The sequence below is a fragment of the Triplophysa rosa genome, linkage group LG22 (genome assembly GCF_024868665.1).
Source record: "Triplophysa rosa linkage group LG22, Trosa_1v2, whole genome shotgun sequence".
Lineage (NCBI taxonomy): Eukaryota > Metazoa > Chordata > Actinopteri > Cypriniformes > Nemacheilidae > Triplophysa > Triplophysa rosa.
The window spans coordinates 19,015,694-19,043,449 of NC_079911.1; the positions used below are offsets into that span (position 1 = coordinate 19,015,694).

The window sequence follows — 27,756 nt, forward strand, 5'->3', positions numbered from 1 at the left end:
TCACTCTCATGTCGTTCAAAAGCTGTATGAGACCCTTTCTTTTGTGGAACACAAAAGAGGATATTTTGAGAAATGCCTCAGTGGTTTTGTGTTCATACAATGGAAAAAAACATCATGTTTTCAACATTCTTTAAAATATCTTATTTTGTGTTCTGCGTTTGAAAGAAAGTCATACAGATTTGGAACGACACAAGGGCAATGATGAAAGAATTTAAATTTTGGCCAATGTCTGGTACTGTATAAGCGCAGCGCCATCTAAAGTTATTACTGCTCAATGACTGTAACGTCACTCATATTTAGATTTAGGAATTCAGAGAGGAATTCAAAGAGAAGATGTTTCTACCATATAAATGGACAGCAGCCCCTCTGAGACCCCCGAAGCATCAAAGCAGCACATGCACAGGTCACAATGAAACTCTTTCTGTAGTGCCTTGGCTCGCTGACATGTGTTCTGGAAGCTATCAATTCCGTTAATGTTATCCAAGCTCTCAAAAACAATAAATTGTCATTACTAATAATGAAGATTACATAATGTAAAACCAGGCCGGCAATTAGGCTGACTATGAACTACATGTGTTCAGAAAGCTTTGCCTGAATAAAGAGGTTAATGACGGCAATGTTGTTTTTCACAAGAACAACGTTTGGTCTGATATTTATAACTTGTATTCAATCCCTCATGGGAAAGGTGCCATGGCTTTAGAGTAGTGGTTGAACTTTAAGCTACTTGTTAAAATGAATCAATAAAGTTAAAATAACGTTCTAAAAACTTATTCAGATAGAGTTCTCCTTAATATTCAGCTATTGAGTTAACAAAACATGTTTTTATTAAGTGAACTTAACTTTTTTTTTAAATGAAGTAAAATGAACGTATTTACAGTAAATTAGGTTTTACAGTGTGATTATTATGGTGAACAAACAAAAAACTATTTATAGTTAGATGAAGGTTGACTTTTGTGTGGGATGTCAAGCAGCTGATGTCTTCTGTAATGGACACTTTAAAAAATAAATGTGCTTATTTCGTTCTTTACAGACACAGAAACGATCCATTTTTGGTTCCAAACAAGGAACCATCATACCTTTTTATAATCTGTGGAGCCTTTTTCGCCCTAAAGAGGCTTTTGTAAAACAGAACGGTTCTTTGGATGTTAAAGCTTTCTGTGACTTTATGGAACCATTTCGACAAAAAGGTTCTTCTACACTCTTAAGAAAAAGATGCTTCAAAAGGTTCTTTGATCCCATAGAAGAACCTTTCACATCTGTTTCACAAAAGGTTCTTTGTGGCGAACAAAAAGGTTCTTTAGATTATAAAAGGTAAGAAAGAGATGGTTCTTTGGCTGAATGGTTCTTCGTGGAAGCAAAAACGGCTCTTCTATGGCATCGCTGTGAAGTGTATGGCATCGCGAAGCCCTTTTAAGAGTGAAGATTCTAGCGGACATTTACTGTTGAAAAAAATGTCACTCGGAACGTGAGAGGCAAAGAAAAATCAACTGCGTCTCACGTTTGCTCTATTCAAGCAGTATCTCCATACTCGCACCACAGTGAATGTTCGGGAACGGCCGAAAAAAAGCTATTTAAAGAACGTTCAGACCTTCGTGCGTGCCTAGATCTTCTGTAACCACACATGACCTTCACAAATGGAATCCTCGAAAATCAAATCCATGAATTTACGTTTCAAATTAATAGGTTATAAATGGTAAAAAATGGTTTTAAACATAAATTTGACAGAAAGTGTGACAGGTGCACGCAAGTTAGTGTCATGATGCTGAAGTGTTTCTATGCCGGCGTGGGTTTTTGATAGCGTATCAAAAAAGATACTCTGTTCCTGTGACTTTACAGGACAGTAACAAACATGATAGTGTGACTCTGGTTTACCTGTGTTTAGGTTTGTTCCCTCTTGGAGGTCATGAACCTGTTGTGTTCGAGGGGCCACAGTGGTGGTCAGACATCACGGTGAATTTTCTTCTTAAGGAAGCAGATTTGTTGGTGTCATTTAATTGAATCAAACTGAATTGGCGGTGCATTGTGTCAGCAGCACAGAAGTAAAGGGTTCCGTTCCCACACACATATATATTCACATACATGTAACGCTGTGCACAGATATGAACATGCGTTTGCACGTGTGCAGTCCACCTGTTTGTCCAGCTCTGGGTCGTCGATGATGCGCCGTACATCTGAGCCTTTGAAACACACTCTCATCATGTTACTAACACTTGCTGTCTATATTGTGTCGCCAAACAAAATCTTTGAGAGATGTAGTTGTACCACACAGCTGCTGTGAATGTCTGTGAACAGCTGTTAAAACAACAGAGACACCCGTGCGTGACCCGTCTGCAGTGGCACTTTCACGTTTTCCTCAATTTTAGATGAGTAAAGACTGGACACAGAAGCTGAAAATGAACACAAAAAGAAGATATTTTAAGAAATGTCTTGGTGGTTTTGTGTAACAATGGAAGTCAACGGGCGGGGGTCAGTGTTGTTTGGTTATCGACGTTCTTCAAAATATTTTCTTTTGATTTGCAGAAAAAGAGTTTTTGCGTGAACTGCGCTCTTAAAAAAAAAAAAGGTGCTTCAAAAGGTCCTTTGATGCCATAAAGAAGCTTTAACACCCGACGAACCATTCTGTTTCAAAAAAAGGTTCTTTGTGGCGAAAAAAGGTTATAAAAAAAGTAAGAAAGTGACTGTTCTTCAAAGAACCTTTGACTGAACGGTTCTTCATTTTCATCGCTGCGAAGAACCTTTTAAGCACCTTTGTTTTTAAGAGTGTATCCCTATTTTGCACAAATATAGCATGTCAGAATAAACGGTACACTTCTCCTGGTGGTTTCGTAAAGAAATATTTTCTTACACAATATTTAAGTGCGGGTCAATCATGGGGTCAATGATCCACCACCCTGAAGACGGCAACATTATTTCGCATCTATTCTCTTTTCTTTGACATCTTTGTGTTTTTCGGGTGCCGGATTGGAGTCACCTGCAGGTGATTGTTATGTTGACGGACAGCTCGAGACGCCCATGAGGACCTCGATCATTTTGTACACATCGCTTGAACGACTGAAGGAGCGGGCCACAGAAGACGCGACCGAGAATAGAATAAAGAGAACGAAAGAGAAAAGGTTTCAAAAGAGAAACGGGATCCCTGCGTTTCACAAAGACAATTGGCTTGGAGGGATCATTACGCCCAGAGAAAGACCAGAGCTTCCAAAAGAAGATGAGACTTCGACATGGCAGCCCGAGGGGCCAAACACACACACAAAAAGAGTCTGCAGACCGCAAGAAGATGAAGATGGGCCGGATCGAGACACATGTCCCAGCTGGGCAGCTCGCGCTCGCTGCTCTTTGGTGTGTCATCCGATTACCCTCAATGCTCGACGGTATTGTAGTGTATGTGGGCGAGAAGATGAAAGATTTAAGGGGAAAGATGATCATTTTAGATGTTTTGAAGGTGGATTGAAACCGTTTTATGATATTGATGGATAGTTTTGCTATGGAGAAAAAGATGAAGCTTATCAAGTGGCACCTGTTTTATCGAGCCATCAGAACCTTGAGGTGTCCGTTTGTGTGTCGTAGGATCAAATGATCCTGAATTTTGCACATGTGCTGTATGATAATGTCACATTTACAACAGTTTTGTGAAAATCACATTTTCTTCTGCATATTCAAAGAGACAAATGCTGTCGGCGTAAAGGTAGCTTAAAGGGACACGTCACCCCAACATTCTTACTCGTCCTGAAGTCATTCCAAACCTGTATGACTTTATTCTTCTGCAGAACACAAAATGAGATATTTCGAAGAATGTTGATGACCAAACAACACTGGCCCCCATTGACTTCCATTGTCTGGACACCAAAGCACAGAGACATTTCTCGAAATAACTTCTGTTGTGTTGCACAGAAGGTTTTGAATGACGTGAGGATAAATGAGTTTTTTATTCCTTAAATCTGCATACTAAAGGCAAAAGTGTGCATTAGTCTTGCATTAGACGTGTACATGAGAAATCTGCATCTTCATGCTGCTCTCGGTCTTCTGTCTTTCAGTCGCACCGAGAGCATTCATACAGTACAATGCTGTATGGTATCGTCATTTTTGGGGGATTTTTGTGTCCACTTCAGCAGAAGGGCTTTAATGGAGTTTTTAAAACGCCTCTCAAAATGCTTGCTACAGATGCGAAAAACCCAGAAAATCTCATTTTTTTATGACGGACGAAAATATCGGAGGCAGTGTGTAAATGTGATTGACACAACGTGAGGAAGTAAAGAAGAGCTGTGTGTTCTCTTGCCAAAGAAGAACGGTGATTCCAGGTGTTGAAGCCAAAAGCTCTGTGATGCTACACACACACACACGCACCCACACACGCACGCACACACACACGCACGCACGCACGCACGCACACACACACACACACACACACACGCGGTATTGTTCACAGCTGTGGTGAATTACTTGAGACCACCAACACAAGCTGTTTCTCCACACGCTCATTTGCGGTGTTGTTTCTGCGTGTCCACATGATGGCGATGAGAAACAGTTGAAGGAAAACAGCATGTGTTCCAAATCTTGTGAAGTGTCTGTGTAGAAGACATCCGAACTCTAATGGAAGCTTACAAATAATTTTCAGCATCATACAAAGTGCGTTTTACATGAAGCGTGCGGGAAAGCCAAATTGCATTTTTTTTTGTCAATTACGTGATTTATTTGGATTTAAATGTTTGCATTTGTCTACATGAAATAATAAACACGCAATCAGAATCAACTTCATAAAATTCCATTTCACGGAAATAGTGTAACAGCCATAGGAAGATTTTGGCTGTGTGTGTTTGTGGTGACCTCTGGGTTCATGTGAATGTCAGGGTTCACTGGAGGTCATGTCTGGGGTTGATGTTTGGGTAAGAGTCGTGGAATGTTTCGGAGTCGCCCCGAGCTCAGAGTACAAAGGTTCAAGATCCTAAATATGTCATTCATATAGTTTAAATAGTAAAGCTGTGCGTGCAATCCGAGACTGTCATCTCCAATTCTGCTGCTGTGCATACCTCAGAGAGCTCAGAATACACGAGAAGAGCCTTCACACACACAGCTTCAACAACAACAATGGCCAGCATTTAAACAGTGATGGTGGAAAGCCCTCTGTGTGCACTGGACTCTGTATTAAAGGGACAGTCCACCCAAAAATGATCATTTACTTTTCCTCTAGTTGTTCCAAGCCTGTATAAATGCCTTTGTTCTGCTGAACACAGAGAAAGATATTCGGAAAAACGTGAGCAACTGACATTTCTGGGTCATCCTTAACTACCATAGTAGAAAAAATGCAGCATGATTTTTTTGTTGTTTTGTTCAGAATTTCCATTTTGGGGTGAACTGTCCCTTTAACATTCTCTCTTAGATTACTGTATCTTTTTAAATATTGTGTATTCAATCATATATTATGTTGGATTTACGCAATTACATTGTTTTAAAGCCAGTTTACAAGACCAAATGTTGTCAGGGTGTTTTGTTGGTGGATGTATAAAGTCAGTTTTTACTCAAGTTCACAGGTGTCTAGCAGACTAACCAAAGTGGCATTATAATAACCACAAATACTAAAAAAACATTCTTTTATATTTTCTACACTATAATGTATTTTATCATTTAAAAACCTAACGATACTTTTTCAGTGTTTATTTATTAGATGTTTCAGAACTGACCTGAGAAACAATAAAGATCATATTTGTTCACTTACATGTGATTTTAATGGCAGATCATTTTAAACTTTGAATTCTGCAATAATAATTGATAATGTTCATGAGCTCAGATTTTACAGACCAAGACATTAGAGATCTGTTCCTGGAAATCTGAAGCTTCCAGCCGTTATAAGGGAGAGTCTGTGAGTTGTCACTTTAAAATATTTGGTTTTGTGTTTTATAATGTAACATTATTTATTATAATTGCAGCACTCTTGAATACTTGAACAAAAACAGATAGCGTTGAAGTTTTTTATTATGTTGTCGTGTTTTATTTCACTAGTTAGCTATATATTTTTTTGTTTAGTTTTATTACTTAATCAAAACAAACCAACTGCAGTCTGATTGATATTACTTGGAATGCAGAACATGATTATTGAAAATGTTTAAAAACAACGTTTTTGCAAATAAACTCTTCACTTGATTCCGATTGGACGGTCGTGACATTCCAAGGTATGTTATATAAGAAATAATGAACATCCAGCTGGTTGTTATTATGAAATAAACACCCCAGGGTGATCAAAACTCCCACTTGAAGCTGAATGTCAGGGCTGACCAATCGGGATCAAGTTTTCCAGAGAGTCATGTTTGATGTGAATAAAATGCTAACAGGACAATTACATGCAAATTCTCTCTATTGAATGTCATCATGCCTGAATTTACACGCGAAGACACATTCACTGAAGCGTGAGGCATTCGCAAACATGTTTATGTAGTTCCTAAAAATAGACTCTCACTTGGCTAACGTGGTTGTCTTTTTCTGAGTGATATTTTGAGAAACTGTAATGTGTTGTGTTCTGGTTCTGTTGGTGAGATAAACAGCTATTTGTACTGGGATTGTCTCATGTTTTTCTAATGAGGCTTTGGCCGTGTTGTTGAATAATGGAGCGAGTTGTTAAAGATAAACACAGATGTGTGTTCACAGTCCAGCACATTTAGCAACCGACTTTAATTTACAATCTCTGTTGTACTGCTGCAGTCGCTGCCAAAAACAACAACAGAATAACTCAAGAAAACGGATTATTGTGTCACTGGTTAAAATCAAGGTGCTTTAATAGTCTGTAAGACAGGCCGGCGATCCACTGCTGACATTAAATCAAAACTATTAAGAGTTAAAAAGGTCTATTAACAAGAAATAACAATTCTCTCATCATTTATTCACCCTCGTGTCGTTTAAATCTTGACTCTTATCTAATAGAATATATGATATTTTGAGAAATGTCTCAGTGGTTTTGTGTTCATACAATGGAAGTCAATGGGGGTCTTCAAAATATTGATTCAAAACCTACCTAACCAGCATATGCTGTTTTTTTCAACCGGGATGAATCACATCTTTTGATACAAACTTTCACTGCACTAACAAACCTAAATTATTACCACAATTAAGACACGAATGCCATCTAGAATGATCTTTACCTCGACGGCATGACACATTTCACTTCAATTGATTGATACATCGACACAAATGATTTCAAAGTGAGCCGTCTCTCAGTACCATCGGGTTTGTCAAAGTTTCAACATTCATTTTCCAGATGAGATGAGCAGAAAGAATCATGATATGGTCCATCAAAGAAAACAGGTTTTAAAGCCAGTTGATATCTGTGATTGTGTATTTTCAGGTTTAATCATGGTTCATGTAATCGCTAACAGTGGGGTTTATCGGAGGGTTGTCCATCACAGGGCAGGTGATTGACATGAGGCCGTGGCCCCGGGGTCGAGTCCTCAGCGAGTCTGATGTAGGTGAGTCACGGAATGCATGTTGTAACCTCTAACCTCTCACCTCTGCCCCCTGCAGGCTAAATGACTCATGTTACTTTGATTTAGAGGAAACGGAGGTTATGTCGCAATAGTGCACTAGTGTACTACTTAGTGCACAGTTCATACGGTTTAAAAACTAGAATGTTAAAAAACAGCATGCACTCATCCTGGGGTACCAATCTTGTTTGGGGGACATTCTTCAAAATATTTTCTTTTGTGTTGTGCAGAAGAAAGACAGTCATACAGGTTTGAAATGACATGAGGGTGAGTAAATGATGAAGAATTTTCATTTGAACTTAAATGTTAGAGATGTCTTGATCGAAAAAATACGTGCCTTTACATATTTTAAACTATCAGTGCGATTGTTTTTTTGTAAAGTTTGCTTTAAAAAACAACTTAAATATTGCAATTTTACTAAGGCATAGTCCTGGCTTAAGCTAAAACCTGTCTGGGAAACCACCCCTTAATTTTTAATCTATATGCATGAGTTCTTTTGATTTCGTTTTTTTGTCATTGATTCAACGATTGTGAAAATGTCACCATCTTGTGGCACAAAATTGCTATTACACTGTAAAAAATGATTTGTTTTTTGTTGTTTCAACTTAAAAAAATAAGTTACCTTGTTGCCTTAAAATTTTAAGTTAGTTCAACTTAAAAATATTAGTCAACACAACGAGTTTGCAACAAATTCATTAAGTGAACTAATATGGTTAAGTTGAACTAACTTAAAATTTTAAGGCAACAAGGTAACTTATTTTTTTAAGTTGAAACAACAAAAAACAACAAATCATTTTTTTACAGTGTACGCGTCTTTTGTGATTTGTTTATTGTGTAAGTGATAAATAATGTTTACAATAATAAACAATTGACATTTGAGCCTAATTTATTAGACTTTTGTTTAATTGCAGTGTTTTTTGATTATCATTTAATTTACATTTCTTTAAAGCGGAATTCGGAAGAGAAACAAGATTTACTCATCAGTCCCATCATTTTCTCATCTCTCAGTCGTACGAATAAATGTTTATAATTTTCTGCATATCTGAGGTATTTCCCTTCACACTCTCTTACTCCTCACGTGGTTATATAACGAGTATAATATACTCTCAAATGTGACGTATTTCATGTTTATTTATTTACCGCGTTGGTAATATTTTGAAGATTTTACTTTACTGTTTTCTGCTGATCTGAATCATAATCGAACGCTTCCACATGTTCACGTGGCATGAGTTACGGCCAACTCGGTCATCCAGAAGAGGCTCCACAGCTGGATGTGCAGATGTTCATGTCTGAGGTACAGTTCAGATAACACACATACTGCACGTGACACGTCATACATCATCTCTCAGCGGCTGTATCTCTATTCCCGTCCCTCAGGGTGCTTTCACTCAGGTCTGGTGTACACCTCAGAAATGAACTGGGGGGAAATCGGCTCAACAGCTGGGGGTCTGCGTTAACGATGACTGCACTGCAAACATCATGATAATGTCCTCACTAATGGAGAAGATGATGGTGTTTATTTTCAGGGGGACCTCAGCTCAAAGGTAGTCATCATGTGCAGGGTCTCTCATCATCTGACTCACACATCAGTCTGGTGGTCGAAGCCACAGGAAGCAAGAGCATTGATGTATGTTTGGGCTGAGAACTGTCGATTCGTAACCGTCACTCTGCACTCATGACAATCTTGTCCCATGGGATTGATTCTTGAGGAATCATTTCTCAAGCAATATTAAACTGGTATTGCTTAAAAAAATCCTACTATGCAGTATATTATTGCTATTCCACAGACAATTTTGAATAGAATCAACTTGTATGTAGACCCAGAATTCATTTGGACACTTCAACTGCACATAAAATCTGAATTTTATGGAATAAAATAATTATAGTTTTTATAATTATTTTGCACTGCAGCTCAATTTTTTGACTATATTGTTAATAAGCATCGGCCAAGGGTTTGAGTGCCAATAAACAGTGTGACATTTATATATGAGATTCTAAATGCAGTGCACACAGAATGTGTTTGGACACTTAAACTGCACCTAAAATCAGAATTTTGTGGAATAACAGAATTATTTTTTAGATTTTTTTTTTAGATTTTAGTATCTCAATTTTTAGATACTAAAATTTTTAGATACTTTAGATTTTTTTTTTTAGATTTTAATATCTCAATTTTTAATGTTTTGCTAGTAAGCAACAGCCAGGCTTTCGAGTCCTAGGAAACTTTCAAACAAAAACATAAATGTCTAACGTGAATACACTGTAAGTCACTTTGGATAAAAGCATCTTCTAAGTGCATAAATGTAAGATTTAATTTTGTTACTTTCTAGTTGTCAGATGTTAGTGGATCTTAGATCCTGAGGGAAACCAATTTCATACATAATCTAAAAAGATGTGAATCACTGTAAAAATGTCTTGAAAAGAGATATTTGTTCTGAGAAGAGTTAGAATTAGTTTAGATTTATGTGTCTGAAAACATTTCGGAGCCACTTTACAGTGCAAAAAGCGTTTGACTGCTCTGCCTATGTCAGCATTTTGACATTAAGACCAATATTACAGCTTATATAACTTCATATCTTATATCGTTTCTTATAGTCTGGGTCTCAGTGAATCTTATAGTCTTTATATTTAATCAGGAATCATTTTTATCTTGTAACAATATCTGTCAGTGGCCAGACTTGGATTAAAAGATCACAATTGACTGTCTGCTCTTTCTCTTAAATGAAACACACTTCTTCAACATTTTCACATTCTTTTTGTTTTTACTATATTTGTGATTGAAAGTTGTTTTCTAAAACTGGTATTTTCCAGTTACCAAGTCTTCCGAATTATTGTTGCCGTGTGTGTGTGTCTGTTAGTGTGTGTGTGTGTGGGGGGGGGTACGTGTGTGGGTGCGTGTGTGTGTCTGTTAGTGTGTGTTAGTGTGTGTGTTAGTGTGTATGTGTGTGGGTGCGTGCGTGCGTGTGTCTGTTAGTGTGTGTGTACGTGGGTGCGTGTGTGTGTCTCTGTTAGTGTGCGTGTGTGTGTTCGTGTGTATGCGTGTGGAAATAGCCTCACAGCAAACTTGTCTGAACCTTCTCTACACACTTATTAATAAACATTAGATCACACTTTTATTTGATTCTGTTTAGGTTTAGTCGGGTCTTCACGTTACTATCATTTCTCCAGGTTTGTCGGATGTTTTCAGGACGTCACCAGCATGGCATGTTGTCCGGCATTGAAATGTGATTCGTCATCAGAAACAGTACAAGTCTGTTATATTTAGTTCTGCTGGACTCTTATCAGGTTATAAAAGCCGAACGGATGTTGACAGTCATGCAGTGTCAGGGGCTCATGTGGCAGCTTGTCTATCTGAGGCTGTCAACACTGCCAAATTAAGCTTTCAGAAACAGTCAGACAGGGTGTTGTTGTGTTTTGGAAGTTAATTAGGAAGAATTAAGATGTGATTATGTGAGAAAGATTCCTCCAGACACCACATGGATGCACAGGACGGGCTGTAACCTTGAGACACCTTTGGTCCTCAAAGGCTTGTCTGTGTTTCTGGTACCAGACGTTAAAACAGAGTCTCTCATGGGAAGTTCATTGTGCCCTCGGGTCAGTGTGTGATGCTCATAAAAATCTTGCATTGTGATCTTTAGTCATGCACAAACATCCCTTTAAATGCAAAACATTGTGTTGATGTTTCATAGAGTTGAACTGTTGGAGTTTACTTTGAATCCATCTGATAATCGCGTGTTTATTTAACATAAATATGAATATAAGGTTTAATGTCATTTACAGGACAGTGTACACAGGATCGGTACTTGTTCAAGAATATTAGGATTAGTAATCCCGCTGAAGTATTCACTCCTGCTGAATATTTCCATGGTGTCTAGCCTAATTTCACTCTGTGACGAATTTTATTTATAGTCTGTTATTTTGGCATTTTTTGGTGACGTTGTCCTGGAGATATATACATTAGTCTCTAATTGTTTAGTTAATCTTATCAATAGTTCACATGCCACATTACAAACGGCATGCTGTGTGGTGTAATTGAACTTGTTCCGGATTGTTCCTGACACAATCACATTCGGGTGCAGCTGTCAATGACAGTTTCTCTCGCCCCTTATAGAAGCTGTGTCTTCTCTCTCGCCCCTTATAGAGGCTGTGTCTTCTCTCTCGCCCCTTATAGAGGCTGTGTCTTCTCTCTCGCCCCTTATAGAGGCTGTGTCTTCTCTCTCGCCCCTTATAGAGGCTGTGTCTTCTCTCTCGCCCCTTATAGAAGCTGTGTCTTCTCTCTCGCCCCTTATAGAAGCTGTGTCTTCTCTCTCGCCCCTTATAGAAGCTGTGTCTTCTCTCTCGCCCCTTATAGAAGCTGTGTCTTCTCTCTCGCCCCTTATAGAAGCTGTGTCTTCTCTCTCGCCCCTTATAGAAGCTGTGTCTTCTCTCTCGCCCCTTATAGAAGCTGTGTCTTCTCTCTCGCCCCTTATAGAAGCTGTGTCTTCTCTCTCGCCCCTTATAGAAGCTGTGTCTTCTCTCTCGCCCCTTATAGAAGCTATGTCTTCTCTCTCGCTCCTTATAGAGGCTGTTTCTTCTCTCTCGCCCCTTACAGAAGCTGTGTCTTCTCTCCCACCATTAACAGAAATAATCTCTCTCTCTCCCCTTATAGAAGCTGTGTCTTCTCTCTCGCCCCATACAGAAAACTCTCTCTCGCCCCTTATAGAAGCTGTGTCTGTCTTCTCTCTCGCACCATACAGAAAAACTCTCTCTCGCCCCTTATAGAATCTGTGTCGTTTATCTCACCCCTCACAAAAGCAATCTCATTCTCTCTCTTATGTCCTAGTAACTGAGTATATCTCACCCCTCATAAAAACACTTTCTCTCATGTAAGCCGTGTCTCTCATCCGTCGTATTAGCTCTCTGTCTTACTCTCTCTGTCTCAACTTCTTCACACTAAGCCCTTTACACAAGGCATATATTTACCTCTAGATGACAGGCCCTTACTTTTCCTACAGTTTCTTGACAGACAGTATTCACACGTCAGGATGCATTTCTCTGACTGCCGCTGTAAAGGAAGCAGTGATGTCAACAGAAATTGAGAGTTTGTGGTGATCCACCCTCAGGGAATGACAAGTAGCACGTGCTCGTCTCACGTGGCCAGTGTGCTTCTTCAACACAGTGAGTCTTGCATAACATGTTAGAAAAGCATTTAAAGACAAGTGAAGCATTAACATCCACTCTGTTATTAACTGAAGGAGCAGATTGTACTTGACTCTAATTGGCATGTTTTGTGGAAACTGAGCTAAACTCATTGGCCTTCATAGAACCTGTGATGATGTTCTGTATGTACTGTATGTGAGTCTGTGAAATTAACATGTTTCAAGTGATTATATGTGTCATGGATGAAGAAATACAATGTTCATTTTCATCAGAATAGAAGATCAAGTTGTTCTTACTGTACTCTCTAGCGGTGATTATCACAGAAGTAATATGTTTTTTAGCTGTGTAGTGCACTTGTATCTCAGACCTATACAACATGACAAATGAACCAGTTCTGGAACAATCAGCCGTTAATTCTGATATTCATTTCCCAAGCCTCCTGACAGCTCAGATTGAGGTTCTTGTGATCACCTTCACAGGTAAATCAATGTCAATCAGTGACACAATGTTTCTCCACACAACCTCTTGTTTCTTCAGTAAGCTCTCAGCTGATGTTGGACAGACATTTTATCCGTCAGTGAACAACAAAAGAACTTGGTAACCTCTAGTGATTAAAGCCATGTATCATATGGGATGAGCAAGATATTACTGTAGATAAATCTTCCTTTGATCATCAGTATGTAAAACTAACATTTTTTACATTCTGCACATTCAGAACATGCTGCCTTAAATTGAAAATGGCCGCTTAGTATGAATATGTTAGTCTTAACCATATCTATAAACTGGTGAGCTCTTAAACATGGACTATATTTGCATTTGGAAGAGGAAAGCTTTCCAAATCTTCTGCCAACACAGAACAATTATTTTATGACATCATCATGCACTTCAGCTTCTAGTCAATCTCCAGACAGAGATGTAAACTAACCGTGCGTTCGAAACCGCCTACTTCCATACTATTTAGTAGGTGAAAATGAGTATGAGTCACGAGTAGTATGTCCGAAACCTCAGTATGCAGAAAACAGTAGGCGAGAAACACCCGGATGGTCTAGTGCTTAGTTAGATTAGTGAGGCTGCGTCCAAATACCCCCACTTGCGGTCTTGGCCACTTAAGAGCGCGTGCACGAGACAGGAAGTAAGTGCGCAAGTCTGTCCAATGTCTTAAAAACGCCAAAGTGCAGTGCCCTTAACGTACTAATGCACACTTCCGAGCGGTATTCAAGGCTAAGTGTATCCCATCATGCATCACGTTGCCCGGCTATCCACTGTAAGATATACTACAACTTTTAAAGGTTATATCTTTCTTTATTCTATGTTTGGCTAACACTGAAGAATGTTGTTAACAGCCCCTCATTTACTTGCATTGGTTACAATAGAATGAATAAGGGGCTTCGCTGCTGTTACCAACATTTTTCTAAATATCTTCTTTTGTGTTCTGCAGAAGAAAGAAAGTCACACAGCTTTGAAATGACAAGAGGACGTGTAAACGATGACAGAATTGTTATTTTGAGGGTGAACTATTCCTTTAGGTTTTAGATTTTGAAAAAACAAAAACTTGAACTTTCTCTGTATGAGAAACGCTTGCTTGCCGTGTGAGATTTCACTATTAACTCTCCGCTCAGACTTGCGTCATGTTTTCTGCTGTCAGAGGGGGTCAGAGGATCTCTGAGAGGCATCGGTCAGACAGTCCGAGCTCACAGCACACAACACACACGCCAATCACTCCAGCACAGAAACGGCTCAACCCTCTCCCCCTTCATTGTGCCGGATCTGAACCATCAGAGGGGCTAGAAGAACCACAGACTGCTGGTGAGTAAACCATACTTTGTTTTTGAGAGGAGCAAATGTAATATGAGTTTTTGAGAAGAGTAAGTCAGGTAAATCTTGGTTTACGGGCATCTGAAATGTTCTCTGCATTCAAACAAACAACTGCCAATTTTCTAAAATACAGAGCATCTCATTCGTGAATGGGCAGACATTTATTTTTGGAGCATGACTGCAGATTCACACCTCAGTCTCTGAGGACTTTTCTAAGAAGAGACGATCTAGGAACGGTACCCAGGAGTGTGAAGAAAAAGGTTGAATAGAAGCACATAGAAGTTCTCAAGTTTATCAATATATTTTCATATTCAAATACTCCTTCATTTTATTATTTGAACGTTAACTTGTGTTTGCTGAAGTTGGTGTCACTGTTAAAACCTATATTTGCTCATTCTAAAAGTTGCGAATTAGACAAATAATTCTTTATTTATAAAACAGGTAAAACCCGATTGATCTAGAGATCTAGGTCAGTATACAACACCTAGTAACCACAGAGCGCTTGAAAACACCTTCGCAACATCACAGTGACACTCTGGCAACCGCTAGCGACACCACGGCATCATGACATCATGTGCATGAAAAGACTTCTGAAGATGATGAAACATGAAAAAAACGAGTTAGATCTGCATTGTTGCAGCGTTTCTTCTGTAACTGATGACCTTGTCAATCTCGGCCGGAGTAAATACCCCAGCACACGTTTGAGGCTTTTACGTACAGACTCAATCGTGAGATCGTTGAAATGAAGGACGAATGATCTCACAGACAGCACTTTGCGCACGTCGATCAGCATCTGTAAAGCTTTTATCCGTGTGAGGAATCCTCTCACACATGGCTGCTGGTTTTAAAAGCCTGAAGCTCCTCTGTGCCCGCTGTCCAGGCGCTTCTATTGGCCCGCAGGGAGAGATGGGATACATCTTCAAACAGGCTAACTGACTTACCAACTTCTGTTTTGGCGTCACCGCTGTTGAAATCTTAAAGTATTAATGATGTTATCAGGATGAGCACATCTACAGCCCTCATCAATCCAGATGAACAAAGCGGCAGAAATTGACAGTGACAATAACGTGTAGAAAATCAATTCAGCGTGTACATCCAGCGGGCCTGTGGGTCGGCTCTGCGTGTCAGTGCGGATGATAATTGCCGGGTTTGAGATTGAAGTATACTGTGCAACACAAAGTGAAGCTCCACCTTGCTGGATTAGAACACGGCTGCAGCCACGTATCCTCCATCCCATAAACACATTCACACGGTGACAGATGTCAAAGTAAGAGTAAAGACAGTGGCTCACAGAGAGAGACACAAAATGGCAGGTAAATGCTTTACATTTATTATTCTCTTTATTTAATCATATTCATTTTAATTCATCTGAATTGCAATTGTCACACATTGTTAAACTTCAAAAAGGTTTTTGACTTGACTTTGTCAAGTTTATTTATATTTTATTTTATTTTATACAATGTTGCATTGTTTCAAAGCAGCTTTACATGAAAAAGAAAACACAGTAGAGGAAAATTAGTTTAAAGGATACGTACAGTATGTACAGTAAATTGTATATTACACATATATTAATCTAGGCTGATTGATCTACTTTTTCATATTATCAAAATGTTTTATTTGTACCGCTTGTTTCTGAACAATTTTTCTATTCATTTTAAATTGAGAAGACCTTAATGTCATTCATTTGTCTCTGATGGGACTGTTTGTCAGGCCATTTATATATTCTGAGTTTAATGTCTTCTGCGAGTTTCTGACTTTCTGTCTTGAAGGGAAATTAGTTCATGAATCAATACTGAGCAGTATTTAAGCAGTTGCAGATTTAGACTTGAGCATGTGTCTCATATTTAAACGTTTATGTGGTGTTTTAAATTGTACTTCCAACACATGTCAGTTCTTTGAATAGGACATTTACATGGAGGCTGATACTTTTGTCCAAAGCGGCATACAACAAAAAATGAAGTGATTCATTATAGGGAAGCAATAATATGCAAAGTGCTATACAGTGCAGTACAACATTATAAAGTTTCGACAATTTTTATTTGGAAGAGAGAAAGGAGATAAAAATTTTGGATTAAAGTGTCTGTCAAATGCATAAATGTAAATGATGGTTAGTTTTTTTATGTCCTTCCGTGACTATTGTTGGCCTTGATGTGCTCACATTAGCAATAAATAAATAACAAAAAATAAATCCTCTTATGATCGCCACCTACTGTACATGGATGCGTTCGAGCTGAGTGAAAATTTAATCTCTCTCTCTTCCAGTTTAATTACTTTTCGTCTTTTAATGGCTAAACGGTCAGGGCCCTATTTAAATGATTACAGAATCAGTGCACAACATCTGATGGGGTCAATGTCTTAAAGGGACAGTTCACCCAAAAAAATCTCTCATCATCCTCATGTCACTCAAAACCTGTGGAACACAAAAGAAAATATTTCGAGAAACGTCTGAGTGGTTTTGTGGCCACATAATGGAAGTCATGGGGGTCGGTGTTGCTTGGTTACCAACATTCTTCAAGATATCTTCATTTGTGTTGTGCAGAAGAAAGTAAGTCAAATACAAGTTTGAAGGGTGAATAAATGATGAACTGTCCCTTTAAGGTCCATTTAATGTCTGGTAACTGTAACATCTCCGGTATTACTTGATACAGCATGATGCATTTCTCATAGCTGCTTGTCTCCAAATAATTCAGCATCAAAGAACCGCTCGTGATCTTCATATCTTGTGCAATACATTCACAAGAGTACCTGGGCATGTTCATTTTCACGCATTTTCACATTTGCTCTGATGGATTGAGTGTGGGGTTCTTCTGAGGGCATGTTTACTGCACCTCGGACAGGAGCGTTTACCTGGAAGTAATCAATATTCAGAGCCGCAGGCTCTGCTTCACTCGTGGGCTGAAGGGTTTGATTTAATATACTCAGATCCAGAAATGTGCAATATCCGCAAAGCACAACAGGATGCCAGAAGTTATGAGAAAGGCCGTGTGTACAGAAGCGAAACAAAACGTTCCTTCACCAGTCCTGACTAACCAGAAATATTGGTTGCTCTCCCTTACACAAAGTTTATGAATAAAGTGTGCTATTAATACAGGTATCCTTGTTTTAAACTAAAAATAAGAAAGTCTTCTTTTTATATACTTCCCAGCAAAATATTTGATCTACTTTTCAAAATAAATAAATAAATGATGTACTTAAAGTTAACTTCTGTTACAATTAAAGTATACTTAAAAGTACGAGAGTCATTTTAGTTTACTTAAATTAAAACTTTGAAAGCGTTTTTGTTTATTGAAATCAAATAAAATATTGGCCAAAATATTTTGGGAAAAAATAAACTAACAAAGAATTGAAATGTTGCCTCAGAAATCAACTGAAATAGGTTTAAAGCACAAAAATAATAATAATAAACCAAACTTAAATTAAAATAAATTAATCTTACAGCAACATAAAAATGAACAAATAAATGATGAATTGACAAAAGCATATAACTATGTTGCTAAATAATATACTAAAATTAACATAAAAAAAAAAAATAGCTGTTAATAGAAACAAAATAAAATTTTGTCCCAAGTACACTTACGAGTATAATATACTTATACAAGTATAGTACTTTAATTAAATAAATAAATCAAATACTGTACATACGCATTGCTTAAGTGTATAAAATGAACTTGAATGTACTTGTCATGGCTTGGGAAATGTGTTTAGCTTCTCAGATGCTCAACTGAGATCAAAATGTTTCATTTCCAAGAGACTTGAAGTATGCTTTTGAGTAATGTGTAGTCGCTTTGTGAGTTGTCCGTGTTTCCCGAGCTTGAGGGAATCTGATGTTTGCTGCACTAATAAAGCATGTTCTTGTTTCTCTCAAGCAGCATGCATCACATGCGTCGCTGTTCTTTGACAGTTGTGCAACAGAGAAACGCTGAGATAAACTAAACCAAGTTTCCCAGAAACTAAGAATGTCCCACGTGAAACACGTTAGTTAAAGTGATGTTTGTTTTGTGATTGTCACAGGGATGGAGGATAAGGTGGAACTGGATCGAGGCTTCTTCAGGAAGGTGGACGTTCCAGATCATGCACACTACATAGTGGCGTTTTTTGTGGCCGTCATCGGAGCTTTGGGGGTCACCGGAAACATTCTGGTTATTTATGCTTTCTTCAGGTGGGCCGACACTTCTTATCAATATTAGGTCATCTTGATACAATTTATCAGTGATTATTTTAATGAGGGTTCTCATTCAATGAGTTTTTTATATGTTTAAATATTTGTTTTTCTTATGACTCTTAAAATGTGTGACTGTCTGTGTCATTCATTAATGTGACGTCTCCGCTGATTCTGTGTCATTTGCTTGAATATCTTGCTCTGTGATGTACATGACCGTATACTGATGATGTCAGCGTGAACACCACAGTCTCTGTTGAATCACTGAATCATAGTGATGTTTGTTTTTGATGTTGAGAGCAGGAGGTCTTGATGAAGTGTTGTGTCTGAGAGACACAGCACATTCACTCTAATAAATAAAGGTTCATCATCACAGTGAGACCAAAGAACCTTTTCATAATTTGAAAAACCTCCATTACAAGAAACTGTTTGTGTTTGAAATTGAAATGTTTTTTTGACTGTGATTCAACAGAGGCACATGAAGGCCCAGAGAAAAACTGTTGCTCAGAGGTTGCTGTTTTATACCTCAGAAGAGTTCCTGGTTCTGTTTTAAGTATCAGTTGGTCTCGGATGTTTCTCCTAAAAGTGCTTAGAAAAAAACGAATTAGAAACAAACGAGACATTTGTTGAAATGCATGAAGAGTACGGAGGTGTAAAATTAATGTACAATAGATTGTAGAGGTAAAATAATCTGGATTTTGGTCAATTTGATGAGAGATGTGCATGGTCATATTGAGATCTTCAATAATATTGACTTTTGATTGCAGACTTGACAAATCTGAGCTCGGTTTGACACACTGTTGACATCTCTTCTGAAACTCTAATGGAGACATTTCTGAGATTTCAGCATATTTTTGACAGGAGACTTGTAAAAGTTTGGATTTGTTCTCCATTTAACTTCACTGAAGTCTAGAAATAATTGAGATATTAAAGAGCCATTTCTCCAGGATTACGTCGACCGCATACATCATGCAGATTGCTCATTTGTGACCCTGGACCACAAAACCAGTCTAAAGACGGGAACATTTTTAGTAAAAGCCAAAAATTCATTGTATGGGTCAAAATTATCGATGTCAAATATCATTAGGATATTAAGTAAATGTTCCATGAAGATATTTTGTAAATTTCCTACCGTAAATATATAAAAACTTTATTTTTGTGAGTACTATGCTATGCTAAGGACTTCATTTGGACAACTTTAAAGGCGATTATCTCAATATTTAGATTTTTTTTGCACCATCAGATTCCAGACTTTCAAACAGCTGTATCTCGGCCAAATATCGAAACTATCCTAACAAACCATATATCAATGGGAAGCTTATTTATTTAGCTTTCAGAAGATGTTAAAATCCCAATTTCGAAAAAAATAACCCTTAAGACTGGTTTTGTTGTTAAAAACATTATACAATTAACATGTATTTCTCTTAAAGGTCCGGTTGAACGAACAGTTTCTGCCAATCTCATATTAATCTTGAGTACATATAGAGTAGTATTGCATACTTCGTATCTTCAAAAAGTATTTAGTTTGGTCTCATTTATAAAAGATAGAGACAGCTGTACGATTGTTTACGAAAACATACGACATCCTGGGGGTGTGCGGGGGGAGGAACTAAATCACGAGCACACAATATACATCATCGCATTATCCCTGCATAACTGTATTGATTCACTATAAGTTTGTGTTGTTTACATTATGCACGTACACGCCGATTGCCAACAAATCACAGACATATGACTTAGTTTGACTTACCGCGTGCGGTTCATGTCCGGCATGACCGCTCCATCTATCAGTTTCAAACGATCTCCAAATCCAGCGTTATATCCACCGTTTATATAACATCCATCACTAAAATGCCGTGAACAAACAAACACACCTCAACTTCTCACACTATCGCAAGAGTAACGAGCTGCAGCTGCAGCCCCACAGCGCAGCCAATCTTGATGGTAGGCGGGTCTTCCTATCGCTCATCGGTTGAAGCGTGGGCAGGCTATTTCTTTCACCTTGCCGTGGGCGTGCTTTTCCGGGAGAATTGCCAAATAAAGGACTAAGAAAAGTTGTTACGTAACGGTTTTTCATGTTCTACAAAAACTTTCGGAAACCTGTATGAACCTTGGGGAGTGTATCGAGCACAGAAATACTACGTAATACGTCCAACTCGGTTTTTGACAAGTTGACCCTGTTAAGCATGAGAAGCCACGTTTAACATTGTAAAGAAGTCAGAATGCGTGCATGAAACAGCGTTAAATCCCCCCTTTAAGACGTAATCTTTGTAGTTGAATTCTTACCCTAAAAGTTGCTTTTCTGAAATAAAATCTATAATAATAAACCTTGATGACGTATGCAATCGACAAATGCAACCTCCGGAGGACGCAGCCTGGGCAGGACGTGTCATTGACATGAGATTAATGAGTTGATGTCTCGTCAGAATAAACTCAGTGTGCAGAAGTAAAGGGTATGAGGTGAAGCATGCCAGGACTGTAAATGATTGTAATTCTGTAAGTATTTGTGATTTAGTAACAAGAAGCTTCGGACACCGCCGAACTACTTCATCATAAACCTTGCGGCGAGCGACTTCCTCATGGCCGTCACCCAATCGCCCATCTTTTTTGTCAACTGCATGTACAAGGAATGGGTGTTTGGTGAAATGGGTACGTCATTTTCTCCGGGTTCTCCACCCATCCATCAATTGCGATATTGATTTTCAATCTCTTACGCTTTACATTCAGCTCTTGCTTTGCCAAGCAGGTTGTAAGATGTACGCATTCTGCGGGGCTTTGTTTGGAATCACATCCATGATCAACCTGTTGGCAATTTCAATCGACCGCTACATTGTGATCACCAAACCGTTGCAGGCCATCCGGTGGACGTCCGGACGTCGAACGCTGCTCATCATCCTCATGGTTTGGATCTACTCGCTGGCCTGGAGTCTGGCACCTCTTCTGGGATGGAGTTAGTTTTAGGCTTTATCTTCAACACGTTTTTTCTTGCATTTCTGCTTAATGATGAAATGTAACGTTTGCTGTTTTTACTGGACAGGTTCTTATATACCTGAAGGCCTCATGACTTCTTGCACATGGGACTATGTGACGTCGACTCCAGCAAACAAGAGTTACAAGCTGATGCTCTGCTGTTTTGTCTTCTTCGTCCCTCTTGGCATCATCTCGTACTGCTACATCTTCATGTTCCTCGCCATTCGGAATGCAAGCAGGTACAGTGTCTCTGTGCCATAGTACAGGGTCAGATTTGGAGGAAAAGTTTCCAGGATATGATCAGCCATATTTTTGTGTGTTCAGAGAAATGGAGAAGCTGGGAAGTCATGTGAGGAAGACCACCCTGATCCAGGAGCAGTCTATAAGGACAGAATGGAAGCTGGCAAAGATCGCTTTTGTGGTCATCATTGTTTTTGTGTTGTCTTGGACTCCTTATGCCTGCGTCACTCTCATCGCCTGGGCCGGGTAACTGTCTGTTTGTTTCTCTATATGACTGCTGGTTCTTAAAGGGATAGTTCAACCAAAAATGAAAATAATGTCTTCATTTACTCAAGTTGTTGTAAATCTGTATAAATTCATTTGTTCTGCTGAACACAAAGGAAAATATTTGAAAGAATGTTAGCAATTTTCAGTTCTGGGACATCATTGACTACCATAGTAGGAAAAATGAAAATGGTAGTCAAAAGTGCTCCAGAACGGTTTGCTTTGGAACGACTTGAGGGTGAATAAATGATGACAGATTTTGTTTTGGTGAACTGTCCCTTTAACCCTTCAAACTATGAAAAATGTGTTTTGAAAAGTTGATCTGAAGACATTTAAAATTTCATTACAAAACCAGAAAAGCAGCCAATAACTTCTTCAAATTCTATGCAAATATTGATTACACTAAAGATAATAAAATGTAACACAGTTTTGGATTGTCACAACAAATATACTTTAGTATTATTCAAAATAATAATATTAATAATGCAATAATATTATTATTGTATTATTAATAATATTAATAAATAAATGCCTGTCTAGCTGATTTCATGCATCTAAAGTTCATGCATCTAAATCTGTCTCTCATCTGGGCTTTTGTGCTCTTGGTCTTTTTCTATTAATAGGTAACAACAAAACATTTTTTTGACATGTTACTTGATGTGTTTAACTGATGTGAGACGACAGTCCTTGAACTAAAAAAAACCCATGTCAAAACACTGAGTTAAAACCAATGCTGCAGATGCTGTTTTCTGACTTTGGTGAGTTGCTTTGGATAAAAGCATGCTAAATACTTAAATGTAAAATTTTAGACCTCTCATCATTATTAATACAGACCGTTTATTAAATATTATTCAAATATACATAAAATAAAGAGTTACAGAAACAATTTGACCTGTCTTCTGTCTATCAAGCAGAGCCCAAATGTAAATAGCTTAACCATGCAGAAGAGAAGTGTGCTTTTCGGGGGGACTTTAAAAATTCCACAGTAAAGAAACCTCCTTTTATAGAAGTGCTTTTAAAAGCGAGCGGTTGGTTCAGAGAAAGTAACACCTCTACGAAATCAGATGGGGTGAAGCAGTGAAGTGCAGTTTGGACAGAAGATCAAGCACGTGCTTTCTTCTCAACACCTTTGGGTCACTGACATGCATATGAACATATGAACCTCTTGTGGGTCATGGAGAACTTGCTGGTCATCAGGGCATCTATATTTGCTTTTAAGCATTAAAGTGTTTCTTATTAAAAACCAATATGTTATTATTTGTCGTTCTTCTTTTTATGTTCAAGGTACAGTCACGTTCTTTCACCATATTCCAAGGCAGTACCTGCGGTGATCGCCAAAGCATCAGCAATATACAATCCCTTCATCTACGCCATCATACGCTCCAAATACAGGTTTGCTCATGTTAGAAACATTCTCTACACTGTAAAAACAAATCTTTATAGAAACGGAAATTTTCTGTCAGCTGGAGGGACAGAAATATACCGTAAAATAATATTTTTTCCTGTAAAATTACAGGATATAATATATATATTATATATATTAAATTATATATAACATAAAGATATAATAAATAGTTTTCTCCGTTTTTCTTGTAAATTTGCTGTTTTTCTGTAGTTTTACAGTTTTTGACCATATTTCACTGTAAAAAATAAACTGTAAAATAACGTTTTTTCCCTGTAAACGTACATGTTTTTCCAGTTTTTCTTGTAAATTTGCAGTCTTTTTCTGTAAATGTATGTTTTTTTACCGTATTTTAAAAATACATAAAAAATCTGTAAAAACAATATTTTGTAAAATTACGGGTTTTTATGACACAATTCACATTTTTAACCTCTTGTAACCTGTGACTAATTTACAGAGACACGCTGGCAGAGAAGGTGCCATGTTTGCATTTTCTAGCGCAGTCATCGCGTAAAGACTTCATCTGCGTGTCCAACAGCGAGTCGTCCTTCAGAGAACCCGTGATCAGCAGACATTCCTCTGGATTCCAGCGCGTGTACTCCATGTCTACTGGTGACACGGTTTGTCTTTTACTATGTGATGAACTAATTCACACATTAGTCGTCTTGAAACTGGCCTAGCTATTACTTATACAATTGTGCGAAATGCTATGATCTTTTGTGACCGCATCCGTGCGTGCTTCAGGTGTGGAGTGATGTCGAGTTAGATCCCATGGACCAGAAGAGTCACTTCCTCAGAAACTCACGATCAGCCAATCAGCTGCGAGACGAGGCACAGAAGCAGAAGGCTAAACGGGTTGAGATGAGGATCAAAGGACGAGGTGAAGACAGCAGTGAAGAGAAGGTAAGGTATGTGCTTCTCTGTTCAGATCAGTCAACGTCACAGAAATATTGTCCCTCTCTGTTCGGCTTTGACCAATATTTGTTTTTTATTTCTCACAGCTTGCAGTGACAGACACCTGGGCTTTGAGAAGTTCTGGCCACGACTTGGTGTCTGAGTCTGTCAACATGACCACTGTCCCTCTCCTCATGGCTAAAGACCAAAGTCCAGGAGAAGAAGAGCAGAGCGAGGATTCCCTGACAGGACAGGTCAGTATTTCTGTAAGCTCCCTGACCAGAAGTCTGGCTTTTTATGAAGACATGGACACGCCTGTCCGCTCCACATCAGAGAACAACCTGCGTGAGAAGAATATAGTGACACAAACCAGAGAAGATGATTTCATACTGAGGACTCTGAACTGCTCCCCGGAGCTTTTCGAGTCTGTGCAGAAATATATATTGCGTGAGACGGCAAAACCAGGGACATGAAGATCCTAAAAGTTCGTGTTTCTCCGAAGACGGGTCAGCACGCTGGAGAACAACAGTCTTCCCGATAAAAACCTCTGGCTGTTCACATCACTTTCATTTGGTCATGAGCGTGTTGAGATCAGTTATAATATGTGGCAACGGCGTTGATGCATTTTCCTAGAGAAGTGTCGTGCTTTCATCCCCGGAATGCTCTTCAGCTTCATGTGACACCAGCCACGTGTGGAGAAAGACAAAGACAAATGTTTCTGACAAAACCTATCAGCAAAAGATGCTCGACGTACTCTGTAAACAAAAGCTACATAAAGAGTTGCATCATAAAGAGACCAAAAACAAAAGAGATGTTATGGGTTCTTTAGGAAATCGGTGGTTTAGAAACCCCAGAAAACCCTTTTGATTCATCCCTCATTTAGAATTTTAAATGTCTTTAAAAGAATGAAAGTAGAGTAGTGGCCAAAAGTGGTGTACTGTACAACTTTGCCCTTTATTCAAATACATTATTAAAGATTTTGAATATGAGTTGTATAGTTATGCTTGGAGTGTAAACTAAAGTTCATCTTTAAGAAGAAATGTTTAATGTGTAATCCGTTTTGTATCATACACCTCATAGTTTAATCTAACCCGAGAGCATTCAAAGTAAATATTATCACTTTTGGCTACTGTACATGATACTGTAACCTCTGTCATTTTTATCACGAGTTAAACTATTTTCTGGGGTTTACTGTGGAAGGGTTTTGTTTTGTCATGGATGCTTTTTTTTCAACTATATTGAACACGGAATGTTTCTTATACAAAACATGGTGGACTGGTCAATCTCTTTAATTCATCTGTCCAGCTATCCTGTGTCATTATTTTATATAAGACCCTGTTTTCCATTTTAGGTCTTCTTACTTTATCTTTTACAAGGTACTTTGGTTGTTTGACATGTTTTTTAGTTATATGCACGTAATCCACATCTCCATTAGATTATGTTGTCCAATCCTTTCATGTATTGTTGTATGCTATAAGCATTTGTCCAGTCTGTCTGATGAACGGGACGTATACTTGTGTAGAATGCATAATCTTCATTATGATCCCAAACTCAGATTATAATGTTTTATAATATAATATAGTAACAGCTATATATTGTCCAGTGAAAATGCAAATGAATTCAGTCATTATTTAAACCCGACAGCCGATGTGCCGTAAACATTCCCACGGGTTCTTACTATTAATATAATCCTAAATATTAATTGTGAGGTCAGAAATGCAACCAAATGTATGTAACACTGTCATGGATTGACTGAGATTAAACGAAGTGAAGAAAATCACAAACACAGAAAAGCTCATGATCGTTTTGTCCCACACCACATTTCCTGGATTAGTCCTTATTTATACGGAACTCGGTTTAGGTTAAAAGAGGTCACACCCTAAACCATTACATGAAAAACAAAACTATAACTGTCTAGAAACGCTAGACCATTGTGAATTGCAAAGACGTATACAGTATTACCGTGGTGCATGTCTGAAAATATGTACCACGGTTCTTTTTCGTATACACAAAATTCTGGGTTGTTTCAACGTATGGTTGAAATATGTTTTTAAAGGTTATTTTAAAAACCAATATTAATGTTTAAGTAATGCATAACATAACATATATAAGTAAGGATTGTCAAAAAGTATACAAGATATAACTTTATAATTTATTTAAACAGCTTGATTGTCAAAATCCCTGTTTATTACGTTTCTTGTCACACTTTCCTTCACTCTCTCGGCAATACAGTAAATCTCTAACACAGATCGACATCATTGATTTAACATCACACTAAATCTGTCTGTGAATGTTCAACGATTCTTCACACATTGATGTTTAGTGCTCCTCAGGGTTTAGCTTGAACTTGTGTTGGTCACTGACCCATAACTGGACCCATCTAATCCCGCTGGAGCGGATATGCCCTAAATTAAGTTTATGAATATTGCATAAGCCCTGCCCGTAGCCCTGATTTCTTGGAAGGTTTAGTTTGCCATCATGTGTGCCTTTGCCTTTGACAGTAACCAATGCATTTTCTACAGAAAACAAGCCCAGCGTACCGTTTTTGGACATTGGACCAATGCAATGCTACATTTTGGCCACGAGGGTGCAGTATTTGCCTATAGACAATTTGTACTTGCCCTCTTCAGAATTTCCAACGTAGTACACAGGTCACATCAATCAAATCCCCTGCAAAGATGAAAAGCATTTGATAAAACCTTGTTCTTTCAAAACAACACACATCAGAGATTAACACGCTTTTGTTGTGAAACACGTTACCACGTCACGTCAGGCAAAAGGAATGCGCAGGTCTTTATTTCCATTCACGTCCTCGTATAAAAGCAGAGAGGGAAGAGAATGACGTCAGCCCTAATTGGGTCACTAACACCGACGCAAGCATTATGAATCCCTCTGGCTCTACATCAATAGTGTTCTTATAGCTTCTTTAAAGTGCAACGGAGCGGAAGCGTTCACACAAGTCCATTGCACATCATTGTAACATTTTATTTCAGTTAAACCAATGAAATACTTGACACTTTTATACTGGGAAAGTATTACACGGGGCATTATAGCCAACCAGTGCTTCATAAATCAACCGCAAAGTGCATAACACATCTGAGCAATTTTCCTTAAAACGATATTGGAAAGAAATTTAAACTTTTTTGGCATACAGCCGATCTGGCATTGAAAAGCCATCACATCCCTGCCTGCTTATTTTGGAGATTTGTCTGGTTTAATGTTTCCTCTCGAGCACCTGTGAACAAAGGTCTGTTCAGCCAGCCATACACGCAACTCTCAGCTCACAACTCTGGTCTTCATGAATAAATATAATACATATTTGTATTGGTTTCTAGAGTTTTGGTAAAGTCTGTGGCATGTGGCTGCTGAGTGTTTTGATTATATGTGGATCGACTGTATTTTCATAA

General features: G+C 38.3%; 2 protein-coding genes across 4 annotated transcripts in view; both read left to right on the plus strand.

Annotated features, from left to right (window-relative positions):
- LOC130546535 (WD repeat-containing protein 70) overlaps positions 1-27,756 on the plus strand; it is a 100,856-nt gene that overhangs the window by 60,642 nt on the left and 12,458 nt on the right. The gene's annotated exons all lie outside the window — the stretch shown is intronic.
- On the plus strand, positions 18,394-26,124 carry opn4xa (opsin 4xa). 3 transcript variants are annotated; one of them, XM_057321852.1, is made up of 9 exons: positions 18,394-18,579; positions 21,095-21,228; positions 21,323-21,529; positions 21,617-21,788; positions 21,874-22,035; positions 23,338-23,445; positions 23,913-24,075; positions 24,200-24,358; positions 24,457-26,124. In XM_057321852.1, exons 1-9 carry the CDS (start codon positions 18,434-18,436, stop codon positions 24,820-24,822), a joined length of 1,617 nt encoding a protein of 538 aa, XP_057177835.1. In that variant the 5' UTR covers positions 18,394-18,433; the 3' UTR covers positions 24,823-26,124. The 3 variants fall into 3 exon arrangements, with proteins under 3 accessions (XP_057177835.1, XP_057177836.1, XP_057177837.1); XM_057321853.1 differs by having other exon boundaries at positions 21,326-21,529; XM_057321854.1 differs by lacking the exon at positions 18,394-18,579 and having other exon boundaries at positions 21,022-21,228; positions 21,307-21,529.